Here is a 14,551-nt window from a genome sequence, read left to right on the forward strand (position 1 = left end):
GAGACTTTGAGAAAGTAGTTGTAAACACAAAGGTTAAGAAGTATCAGTAAAGGTAATCGGTAAGTAAAGTACCTATTGACAAAATTGCCTTAATAACCACTACCAAGGGTTTTTCCAATACAAATTTACCTTAGCAGTACCTTAGTTGGCGGATTTAAATAGTTTTTGGCAATAGGGTTGTTTACCCTAACCCCGTTAAAACAAAAAAAAGTCCGCTCCTAAGAAATGTCAATAATAAAAAGACCGCATCAGCAACCGTTGTCATTCTGCCAATATCTGACAGCTATTTCATCATACGTGTGTTGCGGTATATAGGTACGAAAACTTTATTCGCTCGTTGTGGCTTAAATTGATGAAAAAAACTAACATTTCCATCTTTATTACTTACCCAATTTCATATTGCATAGCTTACAACCATGGAGCATCTTGTTTCCCTTGGCCTGAATGAACAGAAGATTAAGGAAACGCTTAAAAATGCAGCTCTTACCGCCACGATTACACGTGCCTTCTCGTATATTCCGCCGGGTGTTGAACTGAATGCTGCCCAAAAGCCACTAATATTCCAGGCTTGTTCGAAAGTAAAGCCGCAGAGTGCTCAATTTTTGGAACTGATTGTTAGAAAAATCTTGGACAACAGTCTGGACACGAGTTTGCGAGTGGACACGGCCCTCGAATATGTGCTAGCTAACGTCACAAAAGCCACGTTCGACGAAGCTGATTTCAACCGAGCGTGCGGTGTGGGGGTAGTGGTAACGCCGGAAGAAATCGAAAGGGCTGTCGAGACAACTATTGCAAAATATCGGGACGATATCGTTCAACAGCGTTACCGGTATAATGTCGGTAAGTTGCTTGTCGAACTACGCGCCGCTCTACCGTGGGTCGACGGGAAAGCGCTGAAGAGCGAAGTTGATGTTCAGATATTTGATTTACTCGGCCCCAAGACGGTAGCAGACGAAGAAAAGGTTGTCAAAAAACGACGTGAACCGCAGGCTGTGACCGTGCCGTCAAAGGAAAGTTCTGTTGTTGAGGCACCAATTGGCAGTAACCGAACGGAAGGTCCTCGAACGATGGTCGATCTCATGCGTAACGTAGACTTTCATCGTCCGGGCGAGAATTTTAAAACGGATGGATATGTTGTTACTCCTGAAACTGAGCGTTTGTTGAAAGAGCACCTGCAACGTACTGGCGGCAAAGTGCGCACACGCTTCCCACCTGAGCCCAACGGAATTCTTCACATCGGTCACGCCAAAGCAATCAACATCAACTTTGCGTATGCAGCTGCGAATGATGGAGTTTGTTTTCTTCGCTATGATGACACTAACCCGGAAAAGGAAGAGGAAAAGTTTGTGACGGGTATACGGGACATCGTCGAATGGCTCGGGTACAAACCTTACAAAATTACCTATTCGTCCGATTACTTCCAAGAGCTGTACGAATTTGCCGTGCAGCTGATAAAGAAGGATATGGCATACGTGTGCCATCAAACTGCCGAGCAAATGAAGGGTTTCACTACGGAACCCTCAAAATGGCGCAATCGTCCGATTGCCGAAAGCCTGCAGCTCTTCGAAGACATGAAGAATGGAAAGATAGACGAGGGTGCGGCGACACTGCGCATGAAAATTACACTGGAGGAGGGAAAAATGGATCCGGTAGCTTACAGGATCAAGTTTATTCCACACCACCGAACCGGTACGACATGGTGTATCTACCCGACGTACGATTACACCCATTGTTTATGCGACAGCCTGGAGGACATCACCCACTCCCTGTGCACGAAGGAGTTTCAATCGAGGCGATCCTCCTACTATTGGCTGTGCAATGCGTTGAACATATACTGTCCCGTACAGTGGGAATATGCACGACTCAACGTGAACTACACGGTCGTTTCAAAGCGCAAAATTAACAAACTCATCACTGAGAGTAAGTAGTGTATTTTTTTCACGCTGTACTGCATTCAATAAGCGGTAGAATCTCGTAACGTACCTTTGTTTCGTATTTTCCTTTAGATATTGTCAATGATTGGGATGATCCGAGATTATTCACACTGTCGGCTTTGCGACGCAAGGGATATCCGGCCGAGGCGATAAATAATTTCTGTGCCCAAATGGGTCTGACCGGGGCTCAAACGTCCATTGATCCTGCTGCCCTCGAAGCGTCCGCCAGAGATGTATTGAATCTAACTGCACCACGCACAATGGCTGTGCTAGAACCGATGAAGATCACGATACTGAACTATCCTCATGAAGGACCGATTCAAATTTCGGTCGCCGATTTTCCAAACATGTCCGAAAAAGGGACGCATATGGTTTGGTTCGACCGCGTGGTTTATATTGAGTGTTCCGATTTCATGGAAAATGCTGATAAATCCTTCCGTCGTTTGACACCAGGGCAGCCGGTTGGATTGAAATACATTGGCTCCATGCTCCGGGTGGAAAGTATCGTGCGCAACTCTAACTCTATCGAAGAATTAGTATGCCGGATCGAGCCATGTACAGCAACTGAAAAACCGAAGGCCTACATACATTGGGTAAGCAAACCAATAGCGGTGGAGGTACGTTTGTATGAGAAATTGTTCATACACAAAAACCCGGAAGATAGTACTGATGTGCCAGGTGGATTTTTAAGTGATTGTGCTACGGACACAATTCGTACGGTATGTGGATACGTTGATGCTCATGTGATCAACTCGAAAGTGTACGATAAGTTTCAATTTGAACGCATTGGTTATTTTTCCGTTGATCCTGACAGTAGAGATGATAAACTAGTTTTCAATCGTACCGTCACGTTAAAGGAGGACACGGGCAAAATGAACTAGTTTTGTGGAATCATTCGGATTTTCATTATTTCTTTAACACTTCCATGATGAGCCAGAATACATTTGTTCTATAGAATCTATCAAATTAATTTATCAATAAACTGTATGGTTTGAACGAATGATGTATAGTAAGCCAAACATGTATTAATACTTTGTCATTTCTACTAGAACCAAGGACATAGTAAAGACGACGTCGTCCACCGTCAATCCAAATCAGCAAAAGATTCGCTAGTGATCCTAATCGTCCCAAGATTTGAGTTGTGGTGTTCCAATGTTGTTTGATTATGGTCAAGCGAATGGCATCTCGATGGTAAAAGCTGCTGTGTGTCTCGGACAGGTCGGTCGAAGCCAACGTTGTTAGTCAGACGGTCGGCTTTCTCGTTTGCGCGAATTCCGAAAGCGAAAGCACTCGGTCAAGTCGCTGGATGTGGGAGTCTTGTGGGGCCCTGTGTTCCCGGGTAATCGGGGCCGAATGAGGTTCGGTCGGTTGGTATGGTTCTCAATTAATTATATACCCAGTATGATAATTTCAGTAACAAGCTTCATTTTTAATCATCAAGTGTATTTAATTTTTCTGTATAACACATATGAAATTGCATCTTCTATGAACGATTAACACACGCTATTGCCGGGTGTAACACCTATTCTATAATACGGTTATTTAAGTTAAAGTTTTGTTTTAAACAATCTTTTTTTCTACTTTGTATTGCGTTCTTTACTACTATACGCTTATAGATTGCGCGAAGAGACAATTAAAGTGTGCAGAATCGTTTATAATCTCGCCACGCCACGCAACTCTTTAAATCGAATAGAATTGTGTAGCCGTAGAAGATTGGAGCTCTATTTGACCCATCTTGAACTGGAGTCGTTGTAACCATTTTAACAGTGCTTCAGATGCATGAAAATCCTGTTCCTCGATGTTGGGAACGGCATCACGACAATTCTGCAAGCGAACGTGCAATGTACCGGACAGTTGCGTGTTGGATGAAAGAACCGGTGTCCATAAGGGTAGTAATTTAGCCAATATAGTAGATCTAGTTTCCTTCAACGATTCCAAAAGTCCCAAAAAGTGAAGGTTGACGCTTTCCGATAGCTAAAACAGAAGCAGATATTTACAATACACGTGCTGTACGCTTCAAGTATTGTCCTGTTTTTACCTTTGAGTGTGATACCAGTTGCAGAATGCAGGGTGTTACTTTAGCCCAAAACTCGAACAGCACACTAAGGGTGATGTTATATGCTTCAGAGGAAATTGCCGCCAAACTAGCTACCTGCTCAAGATAGACCGTCCATAGCTGACACAATGTGAAGGCATGAAACAGGGACGACATATGCAAGACTGATGTCTTGGATTGTTCAGCAAATCCGGCAAATATCACTTGCACATGATCAGCAATATGGCAACTGGCTTCCTGTGGTACGGGCTGTATGATGAGGGCACTGCTTCGCAAATGATTTTGATGTGGAGCTGTCGTACCGGCACCGATACGCCGTACGATCAGTGCCGTATGTGTTAACGAACCCATCAGTAGCCAAGACAACAGCCTCATGTGACCCACGCATTCGGTGAACTCTTTTGGTCTGTGAAAAAGTAGATCCATTTAATATTGTACTTCACTTTGTTGCATGGTAATCTATACAATATGAGAATAGCTAAAACGAGCTTAAACTTACCCTTGTTGTAAAGATGATGGGGCATTGTTTAGCCATGGAAGATATTTGGAGACCGTCCGGCTATCTTTCGAATTGCCTCGTGACATTTCAAGTGCAAGATATTGTGCGATAGCACCCTTCAAAACACCACCTATCGTATCTTCGCATAACCCCGGTGTGGTACTGGGCGCTTTCAAATTCTAAAATCGTTCAATTTACCCATTAATCATTACGTATTGCATCACAAATCCAATTGGACAATATTATTACCTTAATTTTGCTCAGCGTGTGAAAATCTGCCAAAAACTCAAGTATATCGTTCAAATAGGGCTGGCGCATGCATTCCGAAATGTTGCAGTTCGAATGTACGAACGATTCACCACAGGAAATGTCCCCGATGATACCAGGTGGTAAAATTCCGCCAGCATCTTGTAGCAGGAATCCTACCAACAGTAGCAAATTGTTATCCGGTACATTGATTTTGAATTTGAGTGCTTGCACCAGATCGAACACGATCTGCCTTCCAAGGTACAGCTTGTCACGCTCTTTTGCAAAAGCACGCCCACTCAAGCTACAAATTTCAACCAACACTCTTTGCGTCAGGTGCAGATTCTGAATGGCGAAGCTTATGATTTTAGAAAATGGTTCCAATATGCTCTGAAAAAATATGAAATTCGTTTTAGTAACAGGTAGATGATAGTAGTAGAGCACAGTTTACAATGCATTAAACAGTGTAAACTGTGCTCTGATAGTTTTACCTTCGACAGCTGTGGTACTTTCAGTAAAGCTACCATAATGTCCAGCAGATGCTCGGAACCGGCGACGTTCCCTAGTATCAATATAACGCGTCGCAGTAGACTGTCCAATGCTTGTATCACCGGTAGCCACACACTGCCAGCTATGCAATCTATTGGCACACACTGCAAATATTCCGCCAGGTTTCGGAAGATAACGGGCAACAGGTCGATCGGGAGTGTTTTCTTAGCATTCAGTGTTTCAGCAAGCATCTGTATGGGGCTTGTTGGGTTTAACTCGGAAAAATCATTCAAACTGTTTGATACACTGCGATAGAACCGCCTGCGAGTTATTTCTGTATGTATTTAAAATTATACATCAAAGATGGTCATTTATTGCACTCTAGCTGTAAAAGCGATCGTATATTTACCGTCCTTCTGCGTTAGAAAAACTTGATAGAACACTCCATTCGGAGCAAGCTGATGCAGTACGCATCGGATAAATTGATGTGCAACAGATTGTGAACCTCCCGGTAAATGAGTGAGACTTTCGCAACGCCACGGAAATGTGGGATGTAATGAAATTCTGAAATATTATTAAAATAACGTTGAAAACTAAAACGCTCCATTCACTCAAAAATGACCGCTTGTTTAAAAAAAAAATTTAATATGTGTATGTATTTGACAATACGGCATTGGACCGTCATAATCAATTGTAAGTAAAATGTGTATGTATTTATACCTGGACACAATGGTTAATATTTCTGGCAAGAATGGTGCCCCAAGCGAAGGTTCCCGGTGGATGAAGGTGCCAAGTACGATTAGCATAATACCCATTTCTTCATCGGTATATTCCTCTTTTACTGCTCCACATTCCGTGCAACGATGACATATACACTCATCTCCAATCCGCAGGCTACTCTGTAAGTCGCAAGACGATAGAATGGAAATACAAACAATCAAATGTATGTACAACGTCCATCAGCATTCTATAAACCCAAAAGGTCTTCTAGGTAGGTCCAAAAAATGACTGTCTAAAATCTATTTACCGATTTCTCGGGACACGAGGAGCTCTCTGGTTCATCAATTTCTGACCCATCGTCATTAGTGTCGGGTGCCCACGAGCCAGCATACTTGACACGCGTATCCTTCTGACTGTCGCTGAACATTTTTGTTCGTTTTGTGTGTTTCTGTGCTGGTTTATTTTCTTTTTTACTATCACCAGCGGCGACTGGTTCACTTTCTTGTTCCGCGTGTGAAATAAAAGCGCTGGCAATGGTAGACCTGCCAGGCTGGGCGAAACCATTCTCATTAACCAGAGCCTGCGGTGGAGACTCTAGCGCACTCTGTTTCGTTAATTTTCTAGGAGACGATGGCAATGCATCACGTGCATGACAACAGCTTGCAGCACTCTAATGCAGGAATAATGGTAAAAAATGTGTTGTTGATTTGTATCAACCCTATTGACAAAATTGCCTTAATAGCCACTACTAAGATTCTTTTGAATACAAATTTGCCTTAGTAGTGCCTTAACTGGCGGATTTATATCGATTTTGTCAATAGGGAAGTACAACATAATCGTACTACTTACATCGGATCGATCATCGGTTGTTTCGTTCGAGCTCGTTATTTCCGGTATCGCAAGGCCTTCCCGTACCTTTTCCACAATAGTGCTAACACTCTCGGTTGCATACTGTCCGATGGGCAATAAACGTTCCGGTGTTGGAATTGGCAATTGATGAAGAAAACCTTTGGCTAAACCGGAGGAAACGTTGGGTTTAATATTTGTTGCTTTAGACGAATCAACAGCTGCATCAAACAGTGAAGATTTGCGTTCGCTGCTTTCAACCAGAGGTTCATTGGATGGGCATGGAGCACTAAAACCTTCTGAAGGAAGCGTTAGTGAATGGTAATCTGTGGGAGCTGCTGCACTGGTTTGTTCCGCATCTAACTTCAGGCTGGTTGTATTTGAAGTTTTTTTACAGCAATCAAGCTCATCTATAAACGATAAAAACATAGAATCGTGACCAATACAGGCAACGTGTATAATTTTGTTTGCACGGAATAGCATATGTATGCGTAGCCATTGCAATGCGCCAAATCATCTCTTACCTTGTTTAGCGCACGTTAGATTAGACTTTGACACAAAACCCTTCGTTCCGTTGGACACGCTGCTACCACTGCTCGTACTTTGCGTAACGACAATTGCTTTTTGCACGTTAGCAAAGGGATTCAGAATGGCCTGAGCTTTCGGCTGGCCTAGCATTGAGGAAGTAACCATCATACGTACACCCTCCTGTACGGAACATTTTTGGGAAGACATTTGAAAAGCCGAAGGCATACGGAAGATGTTGCTGCTTGTTTTCTCGGTCTTTTCCGGTTTACCAACAGTGGATACCTTCTCAGGCTCTTTACTATTGGTGATAGTGCTACCTGATATATCTGCTTGGTCAAGAGACACAGACGCTTGTTGGGATTTCTTAGCTTTGCCCTGTTGCGATTGATGCTGCTGCACCCCTAGTGCAATTTTCGGAGCTCCACATATAATGGAAAGGTTCGTCCGGCTAAGGCTGGCTAAGCCTTCCTTCACTTTACCTCCCGCGTCTGGTTTTAAAGCATTCGAATCGTCATCATTGCTTGCCGTATCTTCTAGAGAACCCTGTGAAAAAGGATTGATTAGGAAAAAAAACATCAACAGAAAATTCCGCTGTGTCTTTTTTTTATTCCTGTAGAACGGCCAGGCCGCATTGCTATTCTGCTATGAAGTATGAAAAATACAAAATGCTATGCAATTTACAGAGCAAAAACATATTGATAAATCAACAACATTTGATCGAGCAACAATGACCGTACTAAGAAGATGTTTTTATTTGTAATTTTTCATGCAGCAGTAATAGAAATATGAAAGTGAAGCTAATGTGAAATAAATAGTCACAGTTTATTAAAATTACGCCACACGATAAAAGCAAAAATAGATTAGGGAATAATAAAATTGCCCATTAGAAATGTTTTTCTCTGCTTGCACATAATATACTAGAGCAATTGAATGAACACATTCGTTTTGAGTTCAAATTACGACCAAACCGATCCAATTTGTGTTCCGAGTTATTAAACTATAAACTAAGCCATAAGCTAGAGAGAGAGCAGTCAGAAAGTTGAAGAGGTTATGTCAAGGTCTAGAACAGCTAGGTCGAGTCCAGATCGCGAGGTAACGATAAACAAAAGCATAATTACCATGAAACTGAAAACTTACTGTTACAGTTACTACCTGAAGACATACCTGAACACTGCTTTCCTGAATTGTACTGTCGCTGACATCGCTCTCTGGTATGACAACCAGTTCCGATTCGGTATCATCTCCATCGGCCTCTGGGTGCTTGCGTACTTTGCCACCAGCTTTACCTCGCGAGGAACGTCCTTTGGACGATTCTTCGCACCCGTACAAGGAAAGTGTAGTCGTTTGCAGCGGGCTATAAGGCGGGCTGCTGTCATTGATTGTGCGCTTTTCGTCCCCAAGCTCCGAGGTGGTTCCAAGCGATGGTTGACTTTGGTTGCGTAAGCGTGTTGCCGAATAATCCATAATGATGGTGGTCGGTATGCGACGACATTTGTGGAACTGGGCATCGAGCGAGTTGATAACGAGACGAATCAAATTCTGCACCTGATCGGCCATCGAAGCCTGGTTATACTGGTACTTGTATAAAATGACCAGCAACGACATCAACCAGTTACGACGCACATGTGGCTCCAGATACCAGATGGAGAAATTGTACGTTACTACATTATTGTGGTGATTTTGATCGTTCCCGCTACCCGCACCCGGTGGCATAAAGGCACCGTTCGACTGATTTGGTGCGTACAGCAGCAGCTGGATGACGGTTGGCAGCAGCAGCCAACCCATTTGGTGGTTCTGATCGAGCACCTGCGGTAGATTGGCCATAAACGCGTTGAATACGGATGAGCAGCGCAGGCGAGCCGGCGACACGTGGAAGAACTTTTCCCCCTGATTGTAGCCCAAAAGCAGATACAGGTGCCGGAGCACGATTGACTGAATTTTGAACAGTGGTTTCTCATCGGTGGGATAAGCCTTCGTTTAAGACAAAAGGTTTATACCGACAGCGTGCGCATCATGGCATATGAAATCCGAGTACCGAATGTGATGAAAGAAAATCGAAAAAAATATATAAAAAGGGTACCAAGTCCGAGCGTCATGCAATCGGCATAGGAGAGAGCGAATGATAAAGAATGGAAAAGAAACGGTAACAACGAAGCTGCTTTAGCATAAAATGCAACGCAAATACCGCACGCTTACCAGATCGGGCCGGGACATGAACTGCATCATTAGAAAGACGAGCAGGTGGATTGTTTCCTTGTCTGCTTCCTCTAGATCGATCACACGGTAGAGGCTTCCCAAGTGGAAATCTTCATTCTGTCCACTGATCGAATGAACGTGTCCATCTGCAAAACACCGACGAAAGTGGAAGTATTTAATTGGGCAAAGCACACGAAGAAAAAACGAACAGAGCGACGAAGCAAACAAGTCGTCGGCAATGAGAAAAATGTATTCATTAAACCGGGCTTGTGCCACTTCCGCCCGTACAATCTTTTACCTAGCCCAAAACGAGAGCTTTTCCGTTTCAAAATCGGTGCAGACACTTGGCGGCTGTAGACTTTTTCCTTTTCTGTAAGTTAAACGACCCACGTGGAACGTGAGAGGAAAATTAATACTACACAGAACACTCCAGAATGTGACACTCCTGGCGCCACGCCAGCAATATGGACGATGGATGGTCATACCGATTTTTGATTCCTGCCGCGGTATTATCGTTGCCGGTGCCGACATCGTACGTTTGTAAGGCCATTTAGTACCGAAGGAAGCGCTCAACGTTTTCGACATGCTTCCGGTCGTATCCGATTGACTCAGAGCCTCGCGCGCTTTGTTGATTTTCGTCGACAGTATCTCACTGCCGTTTTCACTGTTTCGTAGATCGCGCAAGTATGAAATATCTCCCACACGCTCCAAATTCACCTGTGCTTCGACAAACAGCGTGTCGAAGCGATTCAGGAAGAAATCCCACGTGAGCACTTTGCGATCGGACAGCGAATTGTGCAACTGGTAGATTGACTGCAACACTACCGGTCGATCGATGATGAATTTATCAAACTGACTTTCGAGACAGTACAGCAGCGCCTGGATCGCGTAATCGTGAATAGTTCCGAGGTAAAGTGTGGCACGCTGTGCAACATGCACATTCAGATCATCACATGCCGCTATCAAGTGGCAGAAAGCAGTAGCCAGTGCTGTTTGCAGGCTAACCTCGGCACGCAGCGGAGTACTATCCATAAAGCGGGTAATAACTAAAAAGAAAAGTGTTGTTAATGATTGGTCTAATTGAGAGAATGTGTTGTTGCTGCTAACCGTACCTGTTACTCGTTCCACCGCTTCGAATCTTACTCTCCAGTCGGCGTCGTGGAATGCTTCCTGTATTACTTTCCAAAATACATCCGAACCCATCGGAAGTGTGACGCAATGCAATAAGGTTGGCACTGTTACTTGACAAATGTGGGATTGAGCAGCGGTGCACAATTCCCATAAGCTGCAAAATGTGCATTTACAAACAAATCATATAGCAATCGCACAAAATAATAGCAGCCAACTACGCACTTTTTGATGAGCATGTTCTCCTGGCACCAGATGAAGAATCCGCGATTGTCTCGGGCAGCCTTCACGAACGCATCGCCATGCAACACCATTACGTTTAAGCACTGCAATACGTAATATAGTATGTCGGCTTTATCGATGTTAGGAATTTCCTTCAGCAATTGATAGATGAACTGCAAAGACTGAGGCAACGTATCGATCGAAAACTTGAATTTGCCAACAGAGGTGTGCCAAAACTCTTCATCCCCATCGAATGGATGTGATCCTTCGAGGTTTTCCGAATCCAGGCCGCCGCCCTCAGAGCTGCTTTCTCCAATTACGTTTGGTTTGGCAATCTGCACCGTCGCAGTGGCTACATGGGTGAAACGAATGTTGTAAGTCATTCGTCATTTGTTAAAGCTCAGCCCGATCATGAGGCCATTTACATGAGTGTTGTTACTTACCAACATCTGCTTCCGATAGAGTGACCGATCGTGCCACTGCCGGTACCACCTTCTCCGAAGGCATTATTGCAGCAAGATCGAGTTGTTCCGAAACTGTTTCCACCGTGGCCGTCATGATCTAAACATGAAAGGCATGTAGTTATTACTCTTATACTAAGAAAAAGGCTAGGGAAACACTACAATTGCCGGCGATTGGCTGCATCCCAGGTAGGCGCATCGATCGTGTTTCATGTATACTCAAAATCTTTTTAGCAAGAATAGTGCAACACAAAGTGTGTTGCATGTGTGTACGGTTTTCTGTATGAGTTTAGATAGAAAATTAAATGCAAAAACAGTTTCACACACCATATAGACAGAACATAAATTAAGAAGATGACACAATTCCGTCGACAGGGTACGAAAAAACAGATAGGCCAAGAAAGATATTCAAGGGTAAAAACTAAGAGATACCAATCAATAGGCTATAAAAAGAAGAAAAAAAACAATACAATGGTTAAAGAGGCACGGTTAAGAAAGAGTATGAAAAAACCCGAAACAAAAAAAAAAGAATGACAAAAAAGCAATCACAAGTATTTCTTTATATTTTCTCACACCACGAATATGAAACAAAGAATTTAAAAAAGGTGAGACCATGGGGAAACCACGTTAAACGACGAAAAAGACTATCTGACAATATGTTAAGTGTACACCAATTAAACGCCCCGGTGCGTTTAAGCTAACAAGCATGTGGTTTAGTATTATGCTATTGCTATATACAAAAATCGTTGAAAACGTGAAATTTGTTTCGTTATTTCAATTCTATTTTGTCGAACCCGCATATAGTAGCTTTCTACTGGCCGACCACACACAAATGTGGGTCAATTTAAGAACGTTTTAATTTAAAAGACATCGCGAAACTGGCCTATAAATGGTAGTGTTCTATCTGGGCCATGGCCATGAGAACGGGTAAATTGTGCTAAGCACAGTGTGCTCCACCAGACAGTCAGGGCGACAAACAATGGTGACGAGGCGCATGGTAACAAACTAATTATGTATCAAAATCTCATCATCATAAAATGTTAATCCAACCTCCGCTAAATGTCTGCCACGCTGTGGCACAGCAAAATGTATCTCTAAAACTTTTTAGCACATTATAAACGGGGCTCATGTTGTTGTGAATACGTAGCGAAAGATAGTGTTAGTTGTATGAGTGTTTTGTCGATCAGTCGCTCTTCAACGATTGTAGCATGTTCCATGTGTTTTAGTTTAAAGTCGATTGACAGATGTGCTAGTTGTGTTACTTTTTACACTGTGACGATTGCATTAGAAGATAGAAGACAGTTAATATAATACATACAGAACAAACATGCGGCATATGTACTAATACACCACCAACCGAGTGAGGTTCCGGCTGTGGAACAGCTACCGGCACTGGACCTATGGAGAATTCGTTCGATGATTTACGGACACATTTGTAAGAAAGAGAATGGGAAAGAAACAGAAAATAGCATGTTAATGTAATGTCAACAAACGACCTTTTCAAGTTATCCTGCAAGCTAAACCATATGCAAGTGCATGATAAATACGTGAATGCCAAATCTTACTACCAATGGCATAACGGTTTATAAACAACGGGCATTTACCACGCGCCATCTACACGGGCTACATGCAGGTAAAGTTCTACAGAAACTATGTTCTAATGCAAATTCGCTACACTTTGTTTCCTAATATTTTATATTTCAAAATGTACTCTCAATTCTAGTCAAGTAACAAACTAAAGTTCTTACACATCTAATCGTTTTCTACTGGCCTAATGTTTTAGAAGAAGAAAAAAAAACTGTATAATAAAAGATTCTACTATGCATAAAACGCGTCTACTAATTAGTACTGCAGCCACTACTCAAAAGAACAACGTCATTCGGCAAACAATTGCAACCAACAATCTGAAACTGAGGTATTTTTTATTCACTTTTACTAAGAACAACTACAGAACGTCATAACCTCGAAGTAGCAGTTGCACAAAATTGACCTAAAAAAATTGTTGAATGTTAAATTGCAAAGGCATTGGATAACAGATAAAATGCATAGCAGAACGGTACAATGATAGAAGACATTCACCTGCCATAATAATGACTTTTCCGGCATCATCAAGAATAGAAGGCATGACTTATATTTTTTTTTGGTTTCGTTTTGGTTTTTGAAGTATTTTGTTCGTACGAATGTATTGCATTTATATTGTTGAGTGTTCGAGTTCATAAGACGATTTTGGTAGTGTTTTTAAAATGGTATTTTGATGTGTATCGGTTTGATATAAAAACGAAAAAGAGACATATACACATGTACATTAGGAATGGATGAACGATATCGCGAGTATTTCTCGTTTTCTAAACACAACGATTACAGTTAGTAGTTACGGTCGTTATAGTTATTTCATGTTAAAACATTACGGTTATTTACACGGTAAAGAAAAAAATAGGTGACCGAAAGTAATACTGCACTGAAGGACTCTTTCTGCTGCGTTTATGCCAAAATGTGATCTTTGTTGAGTTGAATGGACAGAATGGACGATACATGGAATGGTCTGTTAGAATGTGTTAGGGGAAGTGTACGCGACAACCATTTACATCTCTATATTTCCAAACAATGGAACGCATGGAAACATGTACTACTTGTTATACATGAGGGAAAATAATTCTTCTTTATCTCGATTCACAACTGTTCTCACAATTGTGTTTTTTTATTTATTTATAGAATTCAATTAAATGAAGTCTCTAAAACTAAGCGTGTAAAGGCCTAGACTGAATGTGAAACAGCCTTGCGTTACCTACAAATGTGCATGACAGCAGCGAGTCAACTTCATTTACATATTACTATTCGCTAAATGAACCGATTTGTTCATCATACAAATATATCTGTCTATTTTGCAAATGGAAAATATGATGCTACAAATGAAAAAAAAAAAACACAAAAAATAATCGAGTGTACCGTCGGTAAAACAAAAGGAAGACAACATAAGGTACTAACTGAAAAAGGCTACAGCCCAACAGCACTATTTCACATGGATAACTCACCTAATGGGCCAAGCGGTATGTGTAAAGGCGCCATCGAGAGGGAGATGTCACGTTCGTTCGATTTCACTTCCTTCTCTAATTCGGGAGGACTTTTGCGGATTTTTTCATCATCTATCACGATCTGTAGTGGCGGCTGTGAATCGGTGGATAAGACGGAGGAAAGCAAATTACTCAATCAATGGAAGAAGCAAAAT

At 42.2% G+C, this 14,551-nt stretch overlaps 2 protein-coding genes across 5 annotated transcripts in view; one reads left to right on the plus strand and one right to left on the minus strand.

Moving 5' to 3' along the window:
* Positions 1-14,551, minus strand: part of LOC126561313 (protein unc-79 homolog) — a 49,395-nt gene that overhangs the window by 30,728 nt on the left and 4,116 nt on the right. Inside the window, exons 9-28 of one of the 4 annotated variants that reach the window (XM_050217386.1) lie at positions 14,358-14,490; positions 13,405-13,452; positions 12,644-12,723; positions 11,308-11,425; positions 10,868-11,216; positions 10,627-10,799; positions 10,000-10,560; positions 9,813-9,884; positions 9,515-9,660; positions 8,483-9,289; positions 7,315-7,861; positions 6,794-7,200; positions 6,252-6,614; positions 5,945-6,123; positions 5,634-5,788; positions 5,227-5,558; positions 4,739-5,125; positions 4,490-4,668; positions 3,973-4,396; positions 3,615-3,908 (exon numbers count right to left, since the gene is read on the minus strand). In XM_050217386.1, coding sequence (XP_050073343.1) covers positions 3,615-3,908; positions 3,973-4,396; positions 4,490-4,668; positions 4,739-5,125; positions 5,227-5,558; positions 5,634-5,788; positions 5,945-6,123; positions 6,252-6,614; positions 6,794-7,200; positions 7,315-7,861; positions 8,483-9,289; positions 9,515-9,660; positions 9,813-9,884; positions 10,000-10,560; positions 10,627-10,799; positions 10,868-11,216; positions 11,308-11,425; positions 12,644-12,723; positions 13,405-13,452; positions 14,358-14,490 — 5,754 coding nt within the window. Of the gene's footprint in view, positions 1-3,614; positions 3,909-3,972; positions 4,397-4,489; positions 4,669-4,738; positions 5,126-5,226; positions 5,559-5,633; positions 5,789-5,944; positions 6,124-6,251; positions 6,615-6,793; positions 7,201-7,314; positions 7,862-8,482; positions 9,290-9,514; positions 9,661-9,812; positions 9,885-9,999; positions 10,561-10,626; positions 10,800-10,867; positions 11,217-11,307; positions 11,426-12,552; positions 12,724-13,404; positions 13,453-14,357; positions 14,491-14,551 lie in introns of those variants that run through there. The other 3 variants (XM_050217383.1, XM_050217384.1, XM_050217385.1) reach the window with 3 other exon arrangements.
* On the plus strand, positions 413-2,815 carry LOC126561685 (probable glutamine--tRNA ligase). Its single transcript, XM_050217980.1, has 2 exons — positions 413-1,920; positions 2,007-2,815. Exons 1-2 carry the CDS (start codon positions 417-419, stop codon positions 2,813-2,815), a joined length of 2,313 nt encoding a protein of 770 aa, XP_050073937.1. The 5' UTR covers positions 413-416.

Source organism: Anopheles maculipalpis, chromosome 3RL (assembly GCF_943734695.1).
Source record: "Anopheles maculipalpis chromosome 3RL, idAnoMacuDA_375_x, whole genome shotgun sequence".
Classification (NCBI taxonomy): Eukaryota; Metazoa; Arthropoda; class Insecta; order Diptera; family Culicidae; genus Anopheles; species Anopheles maculipalpis.

Excerpts from the sequence above, each read along its gene's own strand:
- LOC126561685 (XM_050217980.1), top strand. The coding sequence starts at position 417 with ATGGAGCATCTTGTTTCCCTTGGCCTGAATGAACAGAAGATTAAGGAA. Across the intron at positions 1,921-2,006 it reads TAACAAACTCATCACTGAGA|ATATTGTCAATGATTGGGAT; the intron begins GTAAGTAGTGTA and ends ATTTTCCTTTAG.